The sequence below is a fragment of the Salvelinus namaycush genome, chromosome 19 (genome assembly GCF_016432855.1).
Source record: "Salvelinus namaycush isolate Seneca chromosome 19, SaNama_1.0, whole genome shotgun sequence".
Classification (NCBI taxonomy): Eukaryota; Metazoa; Chordata; class Actinopteri; order Salmoniformes; family Salmonidae; genus Salvelinus; species Salvelinus namaycush.
In genome coordinates, this window is record NC_052325.1 from 22,877,904 (window position 1) to 22,899,767 (window position 21,864).

A 21,864-nucleotide genomic window follows, 5' to 3' on the forward strand; every position below is an offset into this window, starting at 1 on the left:
CACACGCGGAGAGACAGACACACACGCGGAGAGAGACACACACATTGAGAGAGACACATGGAGAAAGACACACACATTTAAATAGTGTGTAGTATGATGATGACTTGTTCTCCTCTGTGACTGCAGATAGATGAGGCCAATGCGTTTGGTAACACGGCTCTGCACTTGGCCTGTTTCAACGGTCAGGATGCTGTGGTCAGTGAGCTGATAGACTACGGGGCTAACGTCAGCCAGCCCAACAACAAGGGTTTCACCCCTCTGCACTTCGCTGCAGCCTCCACCCACGGAGCTCTCTGTCTGGAGTTCTTGGTCAACAACGGGGCTGACGTCAACGTGCAGGTGAGGGTAGTGGTGAGAGAATGAATGGTCTCACTGAGTTTCTCTGGATCAGTGTTTCTGTATCAGACTGTTCATTCTAAAATTCAGCCCGCTGGTCTATGATGTCACTCCCAACTTTGTTCTGCCTTTCTCTCTCAGAGTCGGGATGGGAAGAGCCCCCTCCACATGACAGCGGTCCACGGCCGCTTCACTCGCTCCCAGACACTCATCCAGAATGGTAATACCTGTGTGTGTGTGTGTGTGTGTGTGTGTGTGTGTGTGTGTGTGTGTGTGTGTGTGTGTGTGTGTGTGTGTGTGTGTGTGTGTGTGTGTGTGTGTGTGTGTGTGTGTGTGTGTGTGTGTGTGTGTGTACAGTATGTGTGTGAGTCTGAGTTCACTAGTCTTACTGTACTGTAGGTGGGGAGATTGACAGTGTGGACAAGGAAGGAAACACTCCTCTTCACATCGCTGCTCGCTATGGTCACGAGCTCCTCATTAACACACTCATCACCAGCGGAGCCGACTGCACAAGGTGTGTGTGTGTGTGTGTGTGGGGGAATGGATGTTTGGATCCCTTTCCTTTCACTTGTTTTATTGTAGTATAGAGGTACAGTATGACTTTATAGTAAAGACCTCTCTCTCTCTCTCTCTCTCTCTCTCTCTGTCTTTATCTCTCTCTCTCTCTCTCTGCAGACGAGGGGTCCATGGTATGTTTCCTCTGCACCTGGCTGCTATGAACGCCCACTCAGACTGCTGCCAGAAGCTGCTCTCTTCAGGTAACCTACCAGCACTAAGCCATTGGCTGCTCTCTTCAGGTAACCTACCAGCTCTAAGCCATTGGCTGCTCTCTTCAGGTAATCTACCAGCTCTAAGCCATTGGCTGATCTCTTCAGGTAACCGACCAGCACTAAGCCATTGGCTGCTCTCTTCAGGTAATCCACCAGCACTAAGCCATTGGCTGCTCTCCTCAGGTAACCTATCAGCACTAAGCCATTGGCTGCTCTCTTCAGGTAATCTACCAGCTCTAAGCCATTGGCTGCTCTCTTCAGGTAACCGACCAGCACTAAGCCATTGGCTGCTCTCCTCAGGTAACCGACCAGCACTAAGCCATTGGCTGCTCTCCTCAGGTAACCTATCAGCACTAAGCCATTGGCTGCTCTCTTCAGGTAACCGACCAGCACTAAGCCATTGGCTGCTCTCTTCAGGTAACCGACCAGCACTAATCCATTGGCTGTTCTCTTCAGGTAACCGACCAGCACTAAGCCATTGGCTGCTCTCCTCAGGTAACCGACCAGCACTAAGCCATTGGCTGCTCTGCTCAGGTAACCTATCAGCACTAAGCCATTGGCTGCTCTCTTCAGGTAACCGACCAGCACTAAGCCATTGGCTGCTCTCTTCAGGTAACCGACCAGCACTAATCCATTGGCTGTTCTCTTCAGGTAACCGACCAGCACTAAGCCATTGGCTGCTCTCTTCAGGTAACCTACCAGCACTAAGCCATTGGCTGTTCTCTTCAGGTAACCGACCAGCACTAAGCCATTGGCTGCTCTCTTCAGGTAACCTACCAGCACTAAGCCATTGGCTGCTCTCTTCAGGTAATCTACCAGCATTAAGACATTGGCTGCTCTCTTCAGGTAACCTACCAGCACTAAGCCATTGGCTGCTCTCTTCAGGTAACCGACCAGCACTAAGCCATTGGCTGCTCTCTTCAGGTAATCTACCAGCTCTAAGCCATTGGCTGCTCTCTTCAGGTAACCGACCAGCACTAAGCCATTGGCTGCTCTCCTCAGGTAACCGACCAGCACTAAGCCATTGGCTGCTCTCCTCAGGTAACCTATCAGCACTAAGCCATTGGCTGCTCTCTTCAGGTAACCGACCAGCACTAAGCCATTGGCTGCTCTCTTCAGGTAACCTACCAGCACTAATCCATTGGCTGTTCTCTTCAGGTAACCGACCAGCACTAAGCCATTGGCTGCTCTCCTCAGGTAACCGACCAGCACTAAGCCATTGGCTGCTCTCCTCAGGTAACCTATCAGCACTAAGCCATTGGCTGCTCTCTTCAGGTAACCGACCAGCACTAAGCCATTGGCTGCTCTCTTCAGGTAACCGACCAGCACTAATCCATTGGCTGTTCTCTTCAGGTAACCGACCAGCACTAAGCCATTGGCTGCTCTCTTCAGGTAACCTACCAGCACTAAGCCATTGGCTGTTCTCTTCAGGTAACCGACCAGCACTAAGCCATTGGCTGCTCTCTTCAGGTAACCTACCAGCACTAAGCCATTGGCTGCTCTCTTCAGGTAATCTACCAGCATTAAGACATTGGCTGCTCTCTTCAGGTAACCTACCAGCACTAAGCCATTGGCTGCTCTCTTCAGGTAACCGACCAGCACTAAGCCATTGGCTGCTCTCTTCGGGTAATCTACCAGCTCTAAGCCATTGGCTGCTCTCCTCAGGTAGTCTACCAGCTCTAAGCCATTGGCTGCTCTCTTCAGGTAACCTACCAGCACTAAGCCATTGGCTGCTCTCCTCAGGTAACCGACCAGCACTAAGCCATTGGCTGCTCTCCTCAGGTAACCTATCAGCACTAAGCCATTGGCTGCTCTCTTCAGGTAACCGACCAGCACTAAGCCATTGGCTGCTCTCTTCAGGTAATCTACCAGCTCTAAGCCATTGGCTGCTCTCTTCAGGTAACCGACCAGCACTAAGCCATTGGCTGCTCTCTTCAGGTAACCGACCAGCACTAAGCCATTGGCTGCTCTCTTCAGGTAGTCTACCAGCTCTAAGCCATTGGCTGCTCTCTTCAGGTAATCCACCAGCACTAAGCCATTGGCTGCTCTCTTCAGGTAACCGACCAGCACTAAGCCATTGGCTGCTCTCTTCAGGTAATCCACCAGCACTAAGCCATTGGCTGCTCTCTTCAGGTAACCGACCAGCACTAAGCCATTGGCTGCTCTCTTCAGGTAGTCTACCAGCACTAAGCCATTGGCTGCTCTCTTCAGGTAGTCTACCAGCTCTAAGCCATTGGCTGCTCTCTTCAGGTAACCGACCAGCACTAAGCCATTGGCTGCTCTCCTCAGGTAACCGACCAGCACTAAGCCATTGGCTGCTCTCCTCAGGTAACCTATCAGCACTAAGCCATTGGCTGCTCTCTTCAGGTAACCTACCAGCACTAAGCCATTGGCTGCTCTCTTCAGGTAGTCTACCAGCTCTAAGCCATTGGCTGCTCTCCTCAGGTAACCGACCAGCACTAAGCCATTGGCTGCTCTCCTCAGGTAACCTATCAGCACTAAGCCATTGGCTGCTCTCTTCAGGTAACCTACCAGCACTAAGCCATTGGCTGCTCTCTTCAGGTAACCGACCAGCACTAAGCCATTGGCTGCTCTCTTCAGGTAATCTACCAGCTCTAAGCCATTGGCTGCTCTCCTCAGGTAGTCTACCAGCTCTAAGCCATTGGCTGCTCTCTTCAGGTAACCTACCAGCACTAAGCCATTGGCTGCTCTCCTCAGGTAACCTATCAGCACTAAGCCATTGGCTGCTCTCCTCAGGTAGTCTACCAGCTCTAAGCCATTGGCTGCTCTCCTCAGGTAACCGACCAGCACTAAGCCATTGGCTGCTCTCCTCAGGTAACCTATCAGCACTAAGCCATTGGCTGCTCTCTTCAGGTAATCTACCAGCACTAAGCCATTGGCTGCTCTCTTCAGGTAACCGACCAGCACTAAGCCATTGGCTGCTCTCCTCAGGTAACCTATCAGCACTAAGCCATTGGCTGCTCTCTTCAGGTAATCTACCAGCACTAAGCCATTGGCTGCTCTCTTCAGGTAACCGACCAGCACTAAGCCATTGGCTGCTCTCTTCAGGTAATCTACCAGCACTAAGCCATTGGCTGCTCTCTTCAGGTAATCTATCAGCACTAAGCCATTGGCTGCTCTCTTCAGGTAATCTACCAGCACTAAGCCATTGGCTGCTCTCCTCAGGTAACCTACCAGCACTAAGCCATTGGCTGTTCTCTTCAGGTCATCTACCAGCACTAAGCCATTGGCTGTTCTCTTCAGGTAACCTACCAGCACTAAGCCATTGGCTGTTCTCTTCAGGTAACCTACCAGCACTAAGCCATTGGCTGTTCTCTTCAGGTAACCTACCAGCACTAAGCCATTGGCTGTTCTCTTCAGGTCATCTACCAGCACTAAGCCATTGGCTGCTCTCTTCAGGTAACCTACCAGCACTAAGCCATTGGCTCTTCTCTTCAGGTAACCTACCAGCACTAAGCCATTGGCTGTTCTCTTCAGGTAACCTACCAGCTCTAAGCCATTGGCTGTTCTCTTCAGGTAACCTACCAGCTCTAAGCCATTGGCTGTTCTCTTCAGGTAACCTACCAGCACTAAGCCATTGGCTGTTCTCTTCAGGTCATCTACCAGCACTAAGCCATTGGCTGCTCTCTTCAGGTAACCTACCAGCACTAAGCCATTGGCTCTTCTCTTCAGGTAACCTACCAGCACTAAGCCATTGGCTGTTCTCTTCAGGTAACCTACCAGCACTAAGCCATTGGCTGTTCTCTTCAGGTAACCTACCAGCACTAAGCCATTGGCTCTTCTCTTCAGGTAACCGACCAGCACTAAGCCATTGGCTGTGTGCACTCTGTTTTTAAAAAATCGTACTTTTCAAGTCCTCTTCTTTTGGCTGGAGAACAGGAATGTCTTATTGCTGCTTCCCAATCCTACATTCCTCTACAGGGGGAACTATTCAGCCTTGGTCAGATTGGAGTCACGTTGTTTCTCCAACAGCAATACAAGGCAATGGGCCTACACACACAGACAGGCAAGTGGCCTGCAGTGCATACACAGATAAAGCACGAGCCTGGTTACTCATTGCTAGCTGTCTCCCTGCAGACTAGAATATATCTTAGTGACTGCTCCTGTTGAAATCAGAGCCCTGATTGTTTGATACATACTGGCAAACTTCTATGGAGAGACCATTTTAGCTCCAGTCTGGAAGTCTCATTGCCGGGGGGCAATGAGCTCTGTGAGGGATTTGAGGCCTCTACTGTAGGAAAGCAACAAAGGAAGGTCTTTGATGTTGAGTGATTTATATTAGAGGGGTGGTTTGAGGGCAATATTCATAGCCTTCAGTATCCATGGTTGTTAACTCCTCCTTATCCTCCCCCTTTAATGACCGGAATGGTTTGACCCAGCGTACTGCGGTTCTAGGCATAGGGCCAAAGTGTGACAGCGTGATGGGGATACAAATAGAACACTCTTTAACTCACAACATGCCCTACAGTGTTTTCCTCTTCCTCTGTCTTGTGTGCTTTCAGAGTATAAGTACTTATAGAAGTAGAGTATTCAACTGTCTCAGCATGTGTTCTAGCCTGCCTGTCTCTCACCTTACCTCACCTTGTAACCCCTGGACTCATTCTCCACTTCCCCTGTGTCTCTCCCTCTCTCTTTCACTGTCCTCCCTGCTATGTGGCTGTTGCCTCCCTCCCTCCCTCGCTGCATACATCGGCCCCTGTAGGAAGGATGTATAGCGTAATGTGTTCCCTCAGTAACGTCCCCTCGTTCTCGGCCCTGTCTGCAGGCTTTCAGATCGACACCCCTGATGCACTGGGGAGGACCTGCCTGCACGCTGCCGCCGCCGGAGGGTGAGTCTCTCTCACGCCGGAGGGTGTGTGTGTGTGTGTGTGTGTGTGTGTGTGTGTGTGTGTGTGTGTGTGTGTGTGTGTGTGTGTGTGTGTGTGTGTGTGTGTGTGTGTGTGTGTGCCTGATGAAAGTAAGAGAAATACCCACACACTGTTTTGTATGCTCCTGTATAGTTTATTTCAACATTTCTGTCAGAAGGGCTTCATCAGGTGTCTGTCGTCTGTTGGTGTCTATGAATTTCTCTTTCTGGCACTGCACTCTTCAAAACACAATTTGTCATGATTCTAAAACTGCTCCCTCTCCCCCTGTCTCGTTCTGCAGTAATGTGGAGTGTGTGAAGTTGCTTCTGAGCAGCGGTGGGGACCACAACCGGAGGGACAAGTGTGGCAGGTGAGTTCTCTTAGAGGACAGGTAGAAGGGTGGGCAGGTCTGAAGTAAGGGCAGATGAACAGGGCCTTAGTGGGACGGTGAAGTGATGTGTATAGATGATGTTGATAGCTGGTTCTAACTGGGAACTAAATGAGACAAGGAGTTCCTCTCTCCAGTTCCTGTGTAGGTGTGTTTGTGTGACCAGAGCAATTTCCCCTCAACTCTGACTCAACATTTGATCAAATCAAAGTTTATTGGTCGCGTACACAGATGAGCAGGTGCTATGGCAAGTGCAGTGAAATGCTTATGTTACTAGCTCCAACAGAACATTATAATGTCTCGCAAATACACACATCATAGAAGAAATCTAAACAATCAAAGTAGATATATTAGTGAGCATGTGTGAGAATGCAGAATATAAATATGTGCTGTGTATAGACAGTATATCAGTATTTCATCATACTAATATTGAGTTGCAACCCCCCGCCCCCCCTTTTGCCCTCAGAACAGCCTCAATTCGTGACATCTACAAGGTGTCGAAATTGTTCCACAGGGATTCTGGCCCATGTTGACTCCAATGCTTCCCACAGTTGTGTCAAGTTGGCTGGATGTGCTTTAGGTGGTGGACCATTCTTGATACACACGGGAAATTGTTGCGTGTGAAAAACCCAGCAGCGTTGCAGTTCTTGACACAAACCGGTGCGCCTGGCACCTACTACCATACCCTGTTCAAAGGCACTTAAATATTTTGTTTTGCCCATTCACCCTCTGAATGGGACACAAACATGTCTCGATTGTCTCAAGGCTTAAAAATCCTTCTTTACCCTGTTTCCTCCCCTTCATCTACACTGATTGAAGTGGATTTCAATAAAGGATCATATCTTTCACCTGGTCAGTCTATGTCATGGAAAGAGCAGGCGTTCTTAAAGCTGCAATATCAAATCACTGTGGATGTAACTTTTTGGATGACCCAACCAAATTCATATAGAAAGGGAGTAATAGATCTGTCATTCTCATTGAAAGCAAGTCTAAGAAGCGGTAGATCTGTTCTATGTGCACTATTTCTATGCTTCCCATGTAATTTTTTTCAGTTTTGTTCACCAGCTTCAAACAGCTGATAAAACATTACTGTTGGTTATGGAAAATATATTTCACAGCGGTTTAGATGGTACAATGATTCTCACAAATACACTTGCTTGTTTTGTCACATAAACTGAAAGTATGCAAACTATTACAATGTAGGAACCAGGAAATGGCGGAACGATTTCTGCATAGTGCATCTTTAATATTTTGTATACTCAGTGTACATACACAGTGAGTAAACAACAGTATATAAACAGAATATGAGGTGACCAGTGTTCAATGGCTCTATATTAGGGCTGGGAATTGCCAGGGACCTCACGATAGGATATTATCACTGTACTTAGGTGTCGATGCGATATATATTGCGATTCGATACAACGATTTTATTGCGATTTGATGTTCCAAACATATTGCTCACTCTATGTCTGCTGCAGAGAGACGAGAGAGAGCCATAATAAAAACACATTTTGATCATTCATGGAAATAAAAGTACTGAAAACATTGACTCACTATTTAAAAAGAAGATGGAGAACAAGCTGTAGGATGAGAAATACCGGAGATGCTTGGAGTCAAAGTACGATATAATATCGTTCAAAATAATATTGCAATATTTAACTATTGATTTCACCCCCCCATTACTACTTAATATGCATGGGGCATTAGTCTCAATGTGCAGGTCTGAGTACCGGCCAGGTAGCCGGCTAGTGATGGCTGTCAAACAGTCTGATGGTCTGGGGATAGAAACTGTTTAACAGTCTGATGGTCTGGGGATAGAAGCTGTTTAACAGTCTGATGGTCTGGGGATAGCAGCTGTTTAACAGTCTGATGGTCTGGGGATAGAAACTGTTTAACAGTCTGATGGTCTGGGGATAGCAGCTGTTCAACAGTCTGATGGTCTGGGGATAGAAGCTGTTTTACAGTCTGATGGTCTGGGGATAGAAACTGTTTAACAGTCTGATGGTCTGGGGATAGAAGCTGTTCAACAGTCTGATGGTCTGGGGATAGAAGCTGTTTAACAGTCTGATGGTCTGGGGATAGAAACTGTTTAACAGTCTGATGGTCTGGGGATAGAAGCTGTTTAACAGTCTGATGGTCTGGGGATAGAAGCTGTTTAACAGTCTGATGGTCTGGGATAGAAATTGTTTAACAGTCTGATGGTCTGGGGATAGAAGCTGTTTAACAGTCTGATGGCCTGGGATAGAAGCTGTTTAACAGTCTGATGGTCTGGGGATAGAAACTGTTTAACAGTATGGCCTGGGGATAGAAGCTGTTCAACAGTCTGATGGTCTGGGATAGAAGCTGTTAAACAGTCTGATGGTCTGGGATTGAAGCTGTTTAACAGTATGGTCTGGGGATAGAAGCTGTTTAACAGTCTGATGGTCTGGGATTGAAGCTGTTCAACAGTCTGATGGTCTGGGATTGAAGCTGTTTAACAGTATGGTCTGGGGATAGAAGCTGTTTAACAGTCTGATGGTCTGGGATTGAAGCTGTTTAACAGTCTGATGGTCTGGTGATAGAAACTGTTTAACAGTCTGATGGTCTGGGATAGAAGCTGTTTAACAGTCTGATGGTCTGGGGATAGAAGCTGTTTAACAGTCTGATGGTCTGGGGATAGAAGCTGTTTAACAGTCTGATGGTCTGGGATAGAAGCTGTTCAACAGTCTGATGGTCTGGGATAGAAGCTGTTTATCAGTCTGATGGCCTGGGGATAGAAGCTGTTTTACAGTCTGATGGTCTGGGGATAGAAGCTGTTTAACAGTCTGATGGTCTGGGATAGAAGCTGTTTAACAGTCTGATGGTCTGGGATAGAAGCTGTTTAACAGTCTGATGGTCTGGGGATAGAAGCTGTTTAACAGTCTGATGGTCTGGGATAGAAGCTGTTTAACAGTCTGATGGTCTGGGGATAGAAACTGTTTAACAGTCTGATGGTCTGGGATAGAAGCTGTTTAACAGTCTGATGGCCTGGGGATAGAAGCTGTTTAACAGTCTGATGGCCTGGGATAGAAGCTGTTTAACAGTCTGATGGCCTGGGGATAGAAGCTGTTTAACAGTCTGATGGCCTGGGGATAGAAGCTGTTCAACAGTCTGATGGTCTGGGATAGAAGCTGTTTAACAGTCTGATGGTCTGGGATAGAAGCTGTTTAACAGTCTGATGGTCTGGGGATAGAAGCTGTTTAACAGTCTGATGGTCTGGGATTGAAGCTGTTTAACAGTCTGATGGCCTGGGATAGAAGCTGTTTAACAGTCTGATGGCCTGGGGATAGAAGCTGTTTAACAGTCTGATGGTCTGGGGATAGAAGCTGTTTAACAGTCTGATGGTCTGGGGATAGAAACTGTTTAACAGTCTGATGGCCTGGGATAGAAGCTGTTTAACAGTCTGATGGTCTGGGGATAGAAACTGTTTCTCAGTCTCTCGGTCCCAGCTTTGATGCACCTGTACTGTCTCTGTCTGTTAGATGGTAGCAGAGGGAACAGACCGTGGCTCGGGTGGCTGAGGTTCTTAATGATCTTCTTGACCTTCCTTTGACACAGTTCTGTTAATGCCCTGGAGGGCAGGCAGCGTGGCCCCAGTGATGCGTGGGGCTGACCACGTCTCCCTCTGGAGTGCCATGCGGTTGAGGGCGATACAGTTGTCGTACCATGCAGTGATACAGCCTGACAGAATGCTCTCAATGGTTCATCTGTTGAAGTTCCTGAGGGTCTTAGGGGGAATGCCGAATTTCGGCGGTTGTGCCTTCTTCACCACGGTGTCGGTGTGGTGGGATGATTTCAGGTCATCAGTTAACTTGAAGCTTTTGACCCTCTCCACTGTGGCTCTGTCGATGTGGATGGGGCCGTGCTCTCTCTGCTGTCTCCTGTAATCCACTATCAGCTCCTCTGTTTGTTTACATTGAGGGAGAGGTTATTTCCCTGGCACCACTCCACCAGGGCTCTCACCTCCTCCCTGTAGGCTGTCTTGTCATTGTTGGTAATCAGACCTACCACTGTTGTGTCGGTAGCAAACTTGTTGATTGAGTTAGAGACGTGCATGGCCACGCAGTCGTGGGTGAACAAAGAGTAGAGGAGAGGGCACATACAGTGGCACATACCACTGTGGGCCTCTTTGTTGAGGATCAGCATAGTGGAGGTGTTGTTGTCTACCCTCTGTGTTGAGGATCAGCGTAGTGGAGGTGTTGTTGTCTACCCTCTGTGATGAGTATCAGCATAGTGGAGGTGTTGTTGCCTAGCTACCCTCTGTGTTGAGGATCAGCGTAGTGGAGGTGTTGTTGCCTAGCTACCCTCTGTGTTGAGGATCAGCATAGTCGAGGTGTTGTTGTCTACCCTCTGTGTTGAGGATCAGCATAGTGGAGGTGTTGTTGCCTAGCTACCCTCTGTGTTGAGGATCAGCGTAGTGGAGGTGTTGTTGCCTAGCTACCCTCTGTGTTGAGGATCAGCATAGTCGAGGTGTTGTTGCCTAGCTATCCTATGTGTTGAGGATCAGCATAGTGGAGGTGTTGTTGCCTAGCTACCCTCTGTGTTGAGGATCAGCACAGTAGAGGTGTTGTTGCCTAGCTACCCTCTGTGTTGAGGATCAGCACAGTAGAGGTGTTGTTGCCTAGCTACCCTCTGTGTTGAGGATCAGCACAGTGGAGGTGTTGTTGCCTAGCTACCCTCTGTGTTGAGAATCAACATAGTGGAGGTGTTGTTGCCTACCCTCTGTGTTGAGGATGAGCATAGTGGAGGTGTTGTTGCCTAGCTACCCTCTGTGTTGAGGATCAGCATAGTGGAGGTGTTGTTGCCTAGCTACCCTCTGTGTTGAGAATCAGCATAGTGGAGGTGTTGTTGCCTAGCTACCCTCTGTGTTGAGGATCAGCGTAGTGGAGGTGTTGTTGCCTAGCTACCCTCTGTGTTGAGGATCAGCATAGTGGAGGTGTTGTTGCCTAGCTACCCTCTGTGTTGAGAATCAGCATAGTGGAGGTGTTGTTGCCTAGCTACCCTCTGTGTTGAGAATCAGCATAGTGGAGGTGTTGTTGCCTAGCTACCCTCTGTGTTGAGAATCAGCGTAGTGGAGGTGTTGTTGCCTAGCTACCCTCTGTGTTGAGGTTCAGCATAGTGGAGGTGTTGTTGCCTAGCTACCCTCTGTGTTGAGGATTAGCATAGTAGAGGTGTTGTTGCCTAGCTACCCTCTGTGTTGAGAATCAGCATAGTGGAGGTGTTGTTGCCTAGCTACCCTCTGTGTTGAGGATCAGCGTAGTGGAGGTGTTGTTGCCTAGCTACCCTCTGTGTTGAGGTTCAGCATAGTGGAGGTGTTGTTGCCTACCCTCTGTGTTGGGGATTAGCATAGTAGAGGTGTTGTTGTCTACCCTCTGTGTTGAGGATGAGCATAGTGGAGGTGTTGTTGCCTAGCTACCCTCTGTGTTGAGGATCAGCATAGTGAAGGTGTTGTTGCCTAGCTACCCTCTGTGTTGAGGTTCAGCATAGTGGAGGTGTTGTTGCCTACCCTCTGTGTTGGGGATTAGCATAGTAGAGGTGTTGTTGTCTACCCTCTGTGTTGAGGATGAGCATAGTGGAGGTGTTGTTGCCTAGCTACCCTCTGTGTTGAGGATCAGCATAGTGGAGGTGTTGTTGCCTAGCTACCCTCTGTGTTGAGGTTCAGCATAGTGGAGGTGTTGTTGCCTACCCTCTGTGTTGGGGATTAGCATAGTAGAGGTGTTGTTGTCTACCCTCTGTGTTGAGGATGAGCATAGTGGAGGTGTTGTTGCCTAGCTACCCTCTGTGTTGAGGATCAGCATAGTGAAGGTGTTGTTGCCTAGCTACCCTCTGTGTTGAGGATCAGCGTAGTGGAGGTGTTGTTGTCTACCCTCTGTGTTGAGGATCAGCGTAGTGGAGGTGTTGTTGCCTAGCTACCCTCTGTGTTGAGGATCAGCATAGAGGAGGTGTTGTTGCCTAGCTACCCTCTGTGGTGAGGATCAGCATGTGGGAGGTGTTGTTGCCTAGCTACCCTCTGTGTTGAGAATCAGCATAGAGGAGGTGTTGTTGCCTAGCTACCCTCTGTGTTGAGGATCAGCGTAGTGGAGGTGTTGTTGCCTAGCTACCCTCTGTGTTGAGGATCAGCATAGTGGAGGTGTTGTTGCCTAGCTACCCTCTGTGTTGAGGATCAGCATAGTGAAGGTGTTGTTGTCTACCCTCTGTGTTGAGGATCAGCGTAGTGGAGGTGTTGTTGCCTAGCTACCCTCTGTGTTGAGGATCAGCATAGTGGAGGTGTTGTTGCCTAGCTACCCTCTGTGTTGAGGATCAGCATAGTGGAGGTGTTGTTGCCTAGCTACCCTCTGTGTTGAGGATCAGCATAGTGGAGGTGTTGTTGCCTAGTTACCCTCTGTGTTGAGAATCAGCGTAGTAGAGGTGTTGTTGCCTAGCTACCCTCTAATCTACTCTTCTTCATTTTTTGGGGCTCCAGTAAGTGTGTGTGACTCAACTCAATGTGCTAGCGTATAACACTGTCCTTCTGTGTGTGTGTGTCTCTCTGTGTGTCTCTCCCTCTCCAGGACCTCTCTCCACTATGCGGCAGCCAGTCGTCACTACCAGTGCCTGGAGACCCTGGTGTCGTGTGGGACCTGCATTAATGCCACTGACCAGTGGGGGCGCTCTGCTCTGCACTACGCTGCTGCTTCCGACCTGGACAGAAGGTGATCTTCACTGATCAGACTTAGGAACGAATCCTAACTTCCACTTAAGATTTCAATTCCGATATAGTCATGCATTGATGTAAATGGGAGACTCAGTGAAAATGTTACTTAAATGGAAGTTAGGATTCGCCCCATAGTGACCATACATTGATGATACCATTAGGACCTGTGACTCATGTTACAGTTTAATATTATAAACTGCATGTAAATTCAGTTATCGGTCAGAGGTTAAAGACTACAATATTGAGCTGGTTCCTATATGCTGCTATCTATAATATGTAAGCAAAAGACTAACGGACAGTCAGGCCACTGAGGCCAGGTAAAACTAGCTGTGTGGTTTTTGGTGGTGACCATAGAGATCCTGTTAAATTGTTATAGGTGCTAAGTCCCTTCAACCTTCAAAATTCCAGAATGGGTTGAAAATGGCAGCCATATTGGTCAGGGAGAAATCCAAACCAGTCTAATGGAATATATTATTATTATTATTATTATTATTTTATTTCACCTTTATTTAACCAGGTAGGCCAGTTGAGAACAAGTTCTCATTTACAACTGCGACCTGGCCACACATGAGATAAACGAACGTACAGTCAATAACACAATAGTAAAGTAAAATCTGTATACAGTGTGTGCAAATGAAGGAGGTAAGGCAATAAATAGGCCAATAGTGGCGAAGTCATTACCGTTTATCAATTTACACTGGAGTGATATATGTGCAGATGATGATGTGCAAGTAGAAATATTGGTGTGCAAAAGAGCAGAAAAACAAAAACAAATATGGGGATGGTGTAGGTAGTTGGTTGGATGGGCTATTTACAGATGGGCTATTGTACAGGTGCAGTGATCGGTAAGCTGCTCTGACAGCTGACGCTTAAAGTTAGTGAGGGAGATATAAGTCTCCAACTTCAGTGATTTTTGTAGTTCGTTCCAGTCATTGGCAGCAGAGAACTAGAAGGAACGGCGGCCAAAACAGGTGTTGGCTTTGGGGATGACCAGTGAAATATACCTGCTGGAGCACGTGCTACGGGTGGGTGTTGCTATGGTGACCAGTGAGCTGAGATAAGGAGGAGCTTTACCTAGTAAAGACTTCTAGATGACCTGATCTAAAATATTGTCACATAATTATAAATACAGTTTATATGGGTTTTATACACATTTTCTGTATAAATAGCCTCTAAAATATATGTAAACTGACCATAACTGTCAAAATGTTGTGTTTTCTTGGAAAGCTGTGAGTGCTATTATATGATGCAAATCCAGTACTTGTAGCATTTACAACTTAATTACTATGAAGTGATTTCAGCCAGTGTCTGGCTGTGGATGGACTGCATTGTTTCAATGGAATGTTATTCTAATTCCTAATTCTATGGTGGTGACCATCTCCGGAAGCTAGACAATCAAGGAACTCCCTGTTTCCATGGATACCTGAGGTAATTCTGAGGTGCCGGTTGAATAGGTGTCTGGATGTTCGGCAGCAGACTGTTCAGTGTTCACACCTCTGATTGGTTCCATTCCAGGATATTCAGAGAAGCACTGCTGGAGACGCTAGATGACCCTGAATACCCTCCTGAATAATCAGATGGAAAGGGTTTGGGGAGGGTTTCCCTGGGGCCCCCATTGAGGATTTCTTAATCGTTCTCTGTTGTGTCTTGTGTTGTGAAGGCGACGTCAGGCTCTGGAGCCAGAGAGTGAAGGGGTGCAAGCAGAGAAGGAGAAGGAGGCTGCGCTGTGAGTATACTCTTTTATTTCTATAAGTATTACTGCCTCTATCTGGGCATACATGTAGTCAGTCAGCACAGATTATGGCTCAGTGCAAGCCATGCCTATGGTTCTGACTGTTTGAGAAAGTCTCTCTCTTTCTCTCTCTCTTTCTCTCTCTCTTTCTCTCTCTCTTTCTCTACTCTGTGCACACAGACCAGTTCAGACAGACAATATCTTCTGTCATTGTCTCTCTTGCTCATCTTGTTGGAATAACCATTGCGTATGTCAAATCAAAGTTTATAAGTCACGTGCGCCGAATACAACAGGTGTAGACCTTACAGTGAAATGCTTACTTACAGACTCTAACCAATAGTGCAAAAAATGTATTAAGTGAACAATAGGTAAGTAAAGAAATAAAACAACAGTAAAAAGACAGACTATATACAGTAGCGAGGCTATAAAAGTAGTGAGGCTACATACAGACACCGGTTAGTCAGGCTGATTGAGGTAGTATGTACATGTAGATATGGTTAAAGTGACTATGCATATATGATGAACAGAGAGTAGCAGTAGCGTAAAAGGAGGGGTTGGCGGGTGGTGGGTGGCTGGGACACAATGCAGATAGCCCGGTTAGCCAATGTGCGGGAGCACTGGTTGGTCGGCCTAATTAAGGTAGTATGTACATGAATGTATAGTTAAAGTGACTATGCATATATGATAAACAGAGAGTAGCAGCAGCGTAAAAAGAGGGGTGGGGGGGGTTGGGGGGGCACAGAATGCAAATGGTCCGGGTAGCCATTTACTTGGGGGTAAAAACTGTTGAGAAGCCTTTTTGTCCTAGACTTGGCACTCCGGTACCGCTTGCCATGCGGTAGTAGAGAGAACAGTCTATGACTGGGGTGGATGGGGTCTTTGACAATTTTTAGGGCCTTCCTCTGACACCGCCTGGTGTAGAGGTCCTGGATGGCAGGCAGCTTAGCCCCAGTGATGTACGGGGCCGTACGCACTACCCTCTATAGTGCCTTGCAGTCGGAGGCCGAGCAGTTGCCGTACCAGGCAGTGATGCAACCAGTCAGGATGCTCTCGATGTTGCAGCTGTAGAATATTCTGAGGATCTCAGGACCCATGCAAAATCTTTTTCGTTTCCTGAGGGGGAATAGGCTTTGTCGTGCCCTCTTCACGACTGTCTTGGTGTGTTAGAACCATTCTAGTTTGTTGTTGATGTGGACACCAAGGAACTTGAAGCTCTCAACCTGCTCCACTGCAGCCCCGTCAATGAGAATGGGGGCGTGCTCAGTCCTCCTTTTCCTGTAGTCCACAATCATCTCCTTAGTCTTGGTTACGTTGAGGGATAGGTTGTTATTCTGGCACCACCCGGCCAGGTCTCTGACCTCCACCCTATAGGCTGTCTCGTCGTTGTCGGTGATCAGGCCTACCACTGTTGTGTCGTCTGCAAACTTAATGATGGTGTTGGAGTCGTGCATGGCCATGCAGTCGTGGGTGAACATGGAGTACAGGAGTGGACCTAGCACGCACCCCTGGGGAGCTCCAGTGTTGAGGATCAGCGTGGCAGATGTGTTGCTACCTACCCTCACCACCTGGGGGCGGCCCGTCAGGAAGTCCAGGATCCAGTTGCAGAGGGAGGTGTTTATTCCCAGGATCCTTAACTTAGTGATGAGCTTTGAGAGTACTATGGTGTTGAACGCTGAGCTGTAGTCAATAAATAGCATTCTCACATAAGTGTTCCTTTTGTCCAGGTGGGAAAGTGCAGTGTGGAGTGCAATAGATAGAGATTGCATCATCTGTGGATCTGTTTGGGCGGTATGCAAATTGGAGTGGGTCTAGGGTTTCTGGGATAATGGTGTTGATGTGAGCCATTACCAACCTTTCAAAGCACTTCATGGCTACGGACGTGAGTGCTACGGGTCTGTAGTCATTTAGGCAGGTTACCTTTGTGTTCTTGGGCACAGGGACTATGGTGGTCTGCTTGAAACATGTTGGTATGTCTATAAAACATATCTTTCTCTCTCTCATATCCTCTCTGTCTGAGGCTTTTAACTTTTTTAGAACATATTGAAGTGTTTGTGTCTGACGATATTGTATGTTTTCGTAATAGATGTCTAGAATTCCTTTTGCAAAGTGGTGCTACTGCCTCTCTGAAGGATAAGCAGGGCTACAGTCCTGTCCACTATGCTGCAGCCTATGGCCACAGACACTGCCTGGAGCTGGTGAGTACATGCACGCTCATACACACGCTTATGCTACATTTTCTATGCTACATGCTGGTCAACAATGTATCTGTGTGTAGAACTTCAACTTCAATTTCACAAGATACCATAAATACAAACAGCTCACAAATTCCACTTATGGAATTGAAATGATTTGTTTTGATGTAATCTGTGGTTGTGGTTTTAGCTGTTGGACAGAGACGAGAGTCACCAGGAGGACCCAGACTTTCTGGGTGCCAGGAGCCCCCTGCACCTTGCTGTGAGTCATTATCACATATCCACTCTAGCCATGCATTATTATATATCCACTCTAGCCATGCATAATCACATACACTGCCATGCATAATAATTGGGAGAGCTTGTGACCTGAGCAGGAAAAACCTATAGTTTTTATGGTCATGGCACGTGGTCAGAAAAAACAGATAACTAGTGTTATCATGTACAGAGCCTTCTGGTAGACCTCCACAAGTCTGTTTCATCCATGCGAGCAATTTCCAAATGCCTGAAGGTACCACGTTCATCTGTACAAACAATAGTACGCAAGTATAAACACCATGGGACCACGTAGCCATCATACCGCTCAGGAAGGAGACGCGTTCTGTATCCTAGAGATGAACGTACTTTGGTGCGAAAAGTGCAAATCAATCCCAGAACAACAGCAAAGGACTTTGTGAAGATGCTGGAGGAAATAGGTACAACAATATCTATATCCACAGTAAAACAAGTCCTATAACGACATAACCTGAAAGGCCGCTCAGCAAGCAAGAAGCCACTGCTCCAAAACTGCCATAAAAAAGCCAGACTACGTTTTGCAACTGCACATGGGGACAAAGATCGTACTTTTTGGAGCATTGTCCTCTGGTCTGATGAAACAAAAATAGAACTGTTTGGCCATAATGACCATCATTATGTTTGGAGGAAAAAGGTGGATGCTTGCAAGCCAAGGAACACCATCTCAACCGTGAAGCACGGGGGTGGCAGCATCATGTTGTGGGGGTGCTTTGCTGCAGGAGGGACTGGTGCACTTCACAAAATAGATGGCATCATGAGGAAGAAAAATTATGTGGATATATTGAAGCAACATCTCAAGACATCAGTCAGGAAGTTAAAGCTTGGTCGCAAATGGGTCTTCCAAATGGACAATGACCCCAAGCATACTTCCAAAGGACAACAAAGTCAAGGTATTGGAGTGGCCATAACAACGCCCTGACCTCAATCCCATAGAAACTTTGTGGGCAGAACTGAAAAAGCGTGTGCGAGCAAGGAGGCCTACTAACCTGACTCAGTTACACCAGCTCTGTCAGGAGGAATGGGCCAAAATGCACCCAACTTATTGTGGGAAGCTTGTGGAAGGCTACCCGAAACGTTTGACACAAGTTATAACAATTTTAAAGCCAATTCTACCAAGTACTAATTGAATGTATGTAAACTTCTGACCCACTGGGAATGTGATGAAAGAAATTAAGCTGAAATAAATCATTCTCTTTACTATTATTCAGACATTTCACATTCTTAAAATAAAGTGGTGATCCTAACTGACCTAAGACAGGGGTTTTTACTAGTATTAAATGTCAGGAATTGTGAAAATACTGAGTTTAAATGTATTTGGCTAAGGTGTATGTAAACTTCCGACTTCAACTGTAGCTGTGCCAGCTACGCTCCCCATCCAACCTGACAGAGCTTGAGATGATCTGCAGAGAAAAATGGGAGAAACTCCAAAAATACAGAAGTGTGCCAAGCTTCATACCCAAGAAGACTCAAGGATGTAATCGCTGCCAAAGGTGCTTCAACAAAGTCTTGAGTAAATGGTCTGAATACTTTTTGAATGTGATATTTCAGTTCTTTATTTTAGACATTTGCAAAAATGTTTTTGCTTTGTCGTTATGGGGTATTGTGTGTAGATTGATGAGGAGAAAAAAAACAATTCAATCAATTTTAGGATAAGGCTGTAACATAACAAAATGTGGAAAAAGTCAAGGGGTCCGAATACTTCCCGAAAGCACTGTAAGTATTCACACCCCTGAGTCAAAACACATTAGAATCACCTTTGGCAGCGATTACAACTGTGAGTCTTTCTGGGTAAGTCTCTAAAAGCTTTGCACACCTGGATTGTACAATATTTCCACATTATTATTTTTACAATCTTTCAAGCTCTGTCAAGTTGCTTGTTGTTAATTGCTAGACAGCCATTTTCAAGTCTTGCCATAGATTTTCCAGCCAATTTAAGTCAAAACGTTAACTAGGACACTCAGGAACATTCAATGTTGTCTTTGTAAGCAACTCCAGTGAAAATTTGGCCTTGTGTTTTAGCTTATTGTCCTGCTGAAAGGTGAATTTGCCTCCCGGTGTCTGCTGGAAAGCAGACTGAACCAGGTTTTCCTCTAGGATTTTGCCTGCGCTTAGCTCTGTTTCTGGAGTAGCATACTCATAACATGATGCAGCCACCACCATGCTTCAAAATATGAAGAGTGGTACTCAGTGACGTGTTTTGTTGGATTTGCCCCAAACATAATGCTTTGTATGCATAGTATAACGTTAATTTCTTTGCCACATTTTTTGCAGTTTTACTTTTGTGCCTTATTGCAAACAGGATGTATGTTTTGGAATATTTGTATTCTGTACAGGCTTCCTTCTTTTCACTCTGTCTTTTAGGTTAGTATCGTTAGTGTCTTCAGTTTTCTCCTATCACATCCATTAAACTCAGTAACTGTTTTAAAGTGACCGTTGGCCTCATGGTGAAATCCCTGTGTGGTTTCCTTCCTGTCCGGCAACTGAGTTAGGAAGAATGTCTGTATCTTTGTAGTGACTGGGTGTATTGATACACCATCCAAATTGTAATGAATAACTTCACCATTCCAAATTGTTATTAATAACTTCACCATGCTCAAAAGAATATTCAATGTCTGCTTTTTTTGTTTTTCATCTACCAATAGGTGTCCTTCTTTGCGAGGCATTGGAAAACGTCACTGGTCTTTGTGGTTGAATCTGTGTTTAAAATGTACTGTTCGACTGAGGGACCTTACAGATTACTATATGTGTGGGATACAGAGACGAGGTAGTCATTCAAAGATCATGTTAAACACTATTAATGCACACAGAGTGAGTCAATGCAACTTATTAAGCACATTTTTACTCCTGAACTTATTTAGGCTTGCTATAACATTTCAGCTTTTCATTTCGAAATACATAATTCCACTTTGGCATTATGGGCTGTTGTGTGTAGGCCAGTGAGGAAGGCAACCATATATACATTACCACACATACACACACAGAGTATACATTGCATAGACCGTAGTGTCTTTGAATACCAACAGCTGGTATGTGTGTAATGTGTGTGTCTGTCTCCCTGTCCCCCAGGCATACCACGGCCATGCACAGGCTCTGGAGGTGTTGCTGCAAGGGGAGAGGGAGGTAGACCAGGGGGACGAGGCTGGTCGTACTCCCCTGGCCCTAGCGTCCCTCAGGGGCCACACTGACTGCGTCCACACCCTTCTCAGCCAGGGGGCCTCGCCACGCACCACGGACACCAACAGGGGACGCACCCCGGTACACCTAGCAGGTAATGGAGAACACTGTGTGTGGGTGTGAGAATTTGAAGTACTCTTTTGATTGGTCTGTGTGCAGTAGTTCTGTACTGAGTTTCCTCTCCTTCTTTCCATCTCTCTCTGTCTTTCTGTCTCTCTGTCTTTGTGTCTTTCTGTCTCTCTGTCTCTGTCTCTCTGTCTCTGTTTTTCTGTCTCTTTCTGTCTCTCTGTCGCTCTCTCTCTCTTTTCTATCTCTCTCTCTCTGTCTGTCTCTCTCTCTCAATTCAATTCAAGGGGCTTTATTGGCATGGGAAACATTTATTAACATTGCCAAAGCAAGTGAAGTAGATAATATACAAAAGTAAAATAAACAATAAAAATTAACAGTTAACATTACACACAAAAGTTCTAAAATAATTAAGATAAGCATACATATGGGTTGTATTTACAATGGTGTTTGTTCTTCACTGGTTGACCTTTTCTTGTGGCAACAGGTCACATCTTGCTGCTGTGATGGCACACTGTGGTATTTCACCCAGTAGATATGGGAGTTTATCAAAATCGTGTTTGTTTTCAAATTCTTTGTGGATCTGTGTAGTCTGAGGGAAATATGTGTCTCTAATATGGTCATACATTTGGCAGGAGGTTAGGAAGTGCAGCTCAGTTTCCACCTCATTTTGTGGGCAGTGTGCACACAGCCTGTCTTCTCTTGAGAGCCAGGTCTACCTACGGTGGCCTTTCTCAATAACAAGGCTATGCTCACTGAGTCTGTACATAGTCAAAGCTTTCCTTAAGTTTGGGTCAGTCACAGTGGTCAGGTATTCTGCCACTGTGTACTCTCTGTTTAGGGTCAGTCACAGTGGTCAGGTATTCTGCCACTGTGTACTCTCTGTTTAGGGTCAGTCACAGTGGTCAGGTATTCTGCCACTGTGTACTCTCTGTTTAGGGCCAAATATCATTCTAGTTTGCTCAGTTGTTTTGTTAATTCTTTCCAATGTGTCAAGTAATTATCTTTTTGTTTTCTCATGATTTGTTTGGGTCTTATTGTGTTGCTGTTCTGGGGCTCTGTGGGGTGTGTTTGTGTTTATGAACAGAGCCCCAGGACCAGCTTGCTTAGGGGACTCTTCTCCAGGTTCATCTCCCTGTAGGTGATGGCTTTGTTATGGAAGGTTTGGGAATCTCTTCCTTTTAGGTGGTTGTAGAATTTTTTTAAATTTGCGGTTATCGGCCTAATTCTGCTCTGCATGCATTATTTGGTGTTCTACATTGTACACAGAGGATATTTTTGCAGAATTCTGCATGCAGTCTCAATTTGGTGTTTGTCCCATTTTGTGAATTC

At 46.4% G+C, this 21,864-nt stretch overlaps 1 protein-coding gene across 1 annotated transcript in view; it reads left to right on the forward strand.

Moving 5' to 3' along the window:
• Nucleotides 1-21,864, forward strand: part of LOC120063938 (serine/threonine-protein phosphatase 6 regulatory ankyrin repeat subunit B-like) — a 57,186-nt gene that overhangs the window by 23,456 nt on the left and 11,866 nt on the right. Inside the window, exons 8-18 of the mRNA XM_039014248.1 lie at nt 127-339; nt 478-556; nt 736-856; nt 1,012-1,094; nt 5,893-5,956; nt 6,276-6,344; nt 12,932-13,072; nt 14,735-14,800; nt 16,890-17,001; nt 17,189-17,260; nt 20,359-20,560. Of these exons, the coding sequence (XP_038870176.1) occupies nt 127-339; nt 478-556; nt 736-856; nt 1,012-1,094; nt 5,893-5,956; nt 6,276-6,344; nt 12,932-13,072; nt 14,735-14,800; nt 16,890-17,001; nt 17,189-17,260; nt 20,359-20,560 (1,222 nt within the window). The remainder of the gene's footprint in view (nt 1-126; nt 340-477; nt 557-735; nt 857-1,011; nt 1,095-5,892; nt 5,957-6,275; nt 6,345-12,931; nt 13,073-14,734; nt 14,801-16,889; nt 17,002-17,188; nt 17,261-20,358; nt 20,561-21,864) is intronic.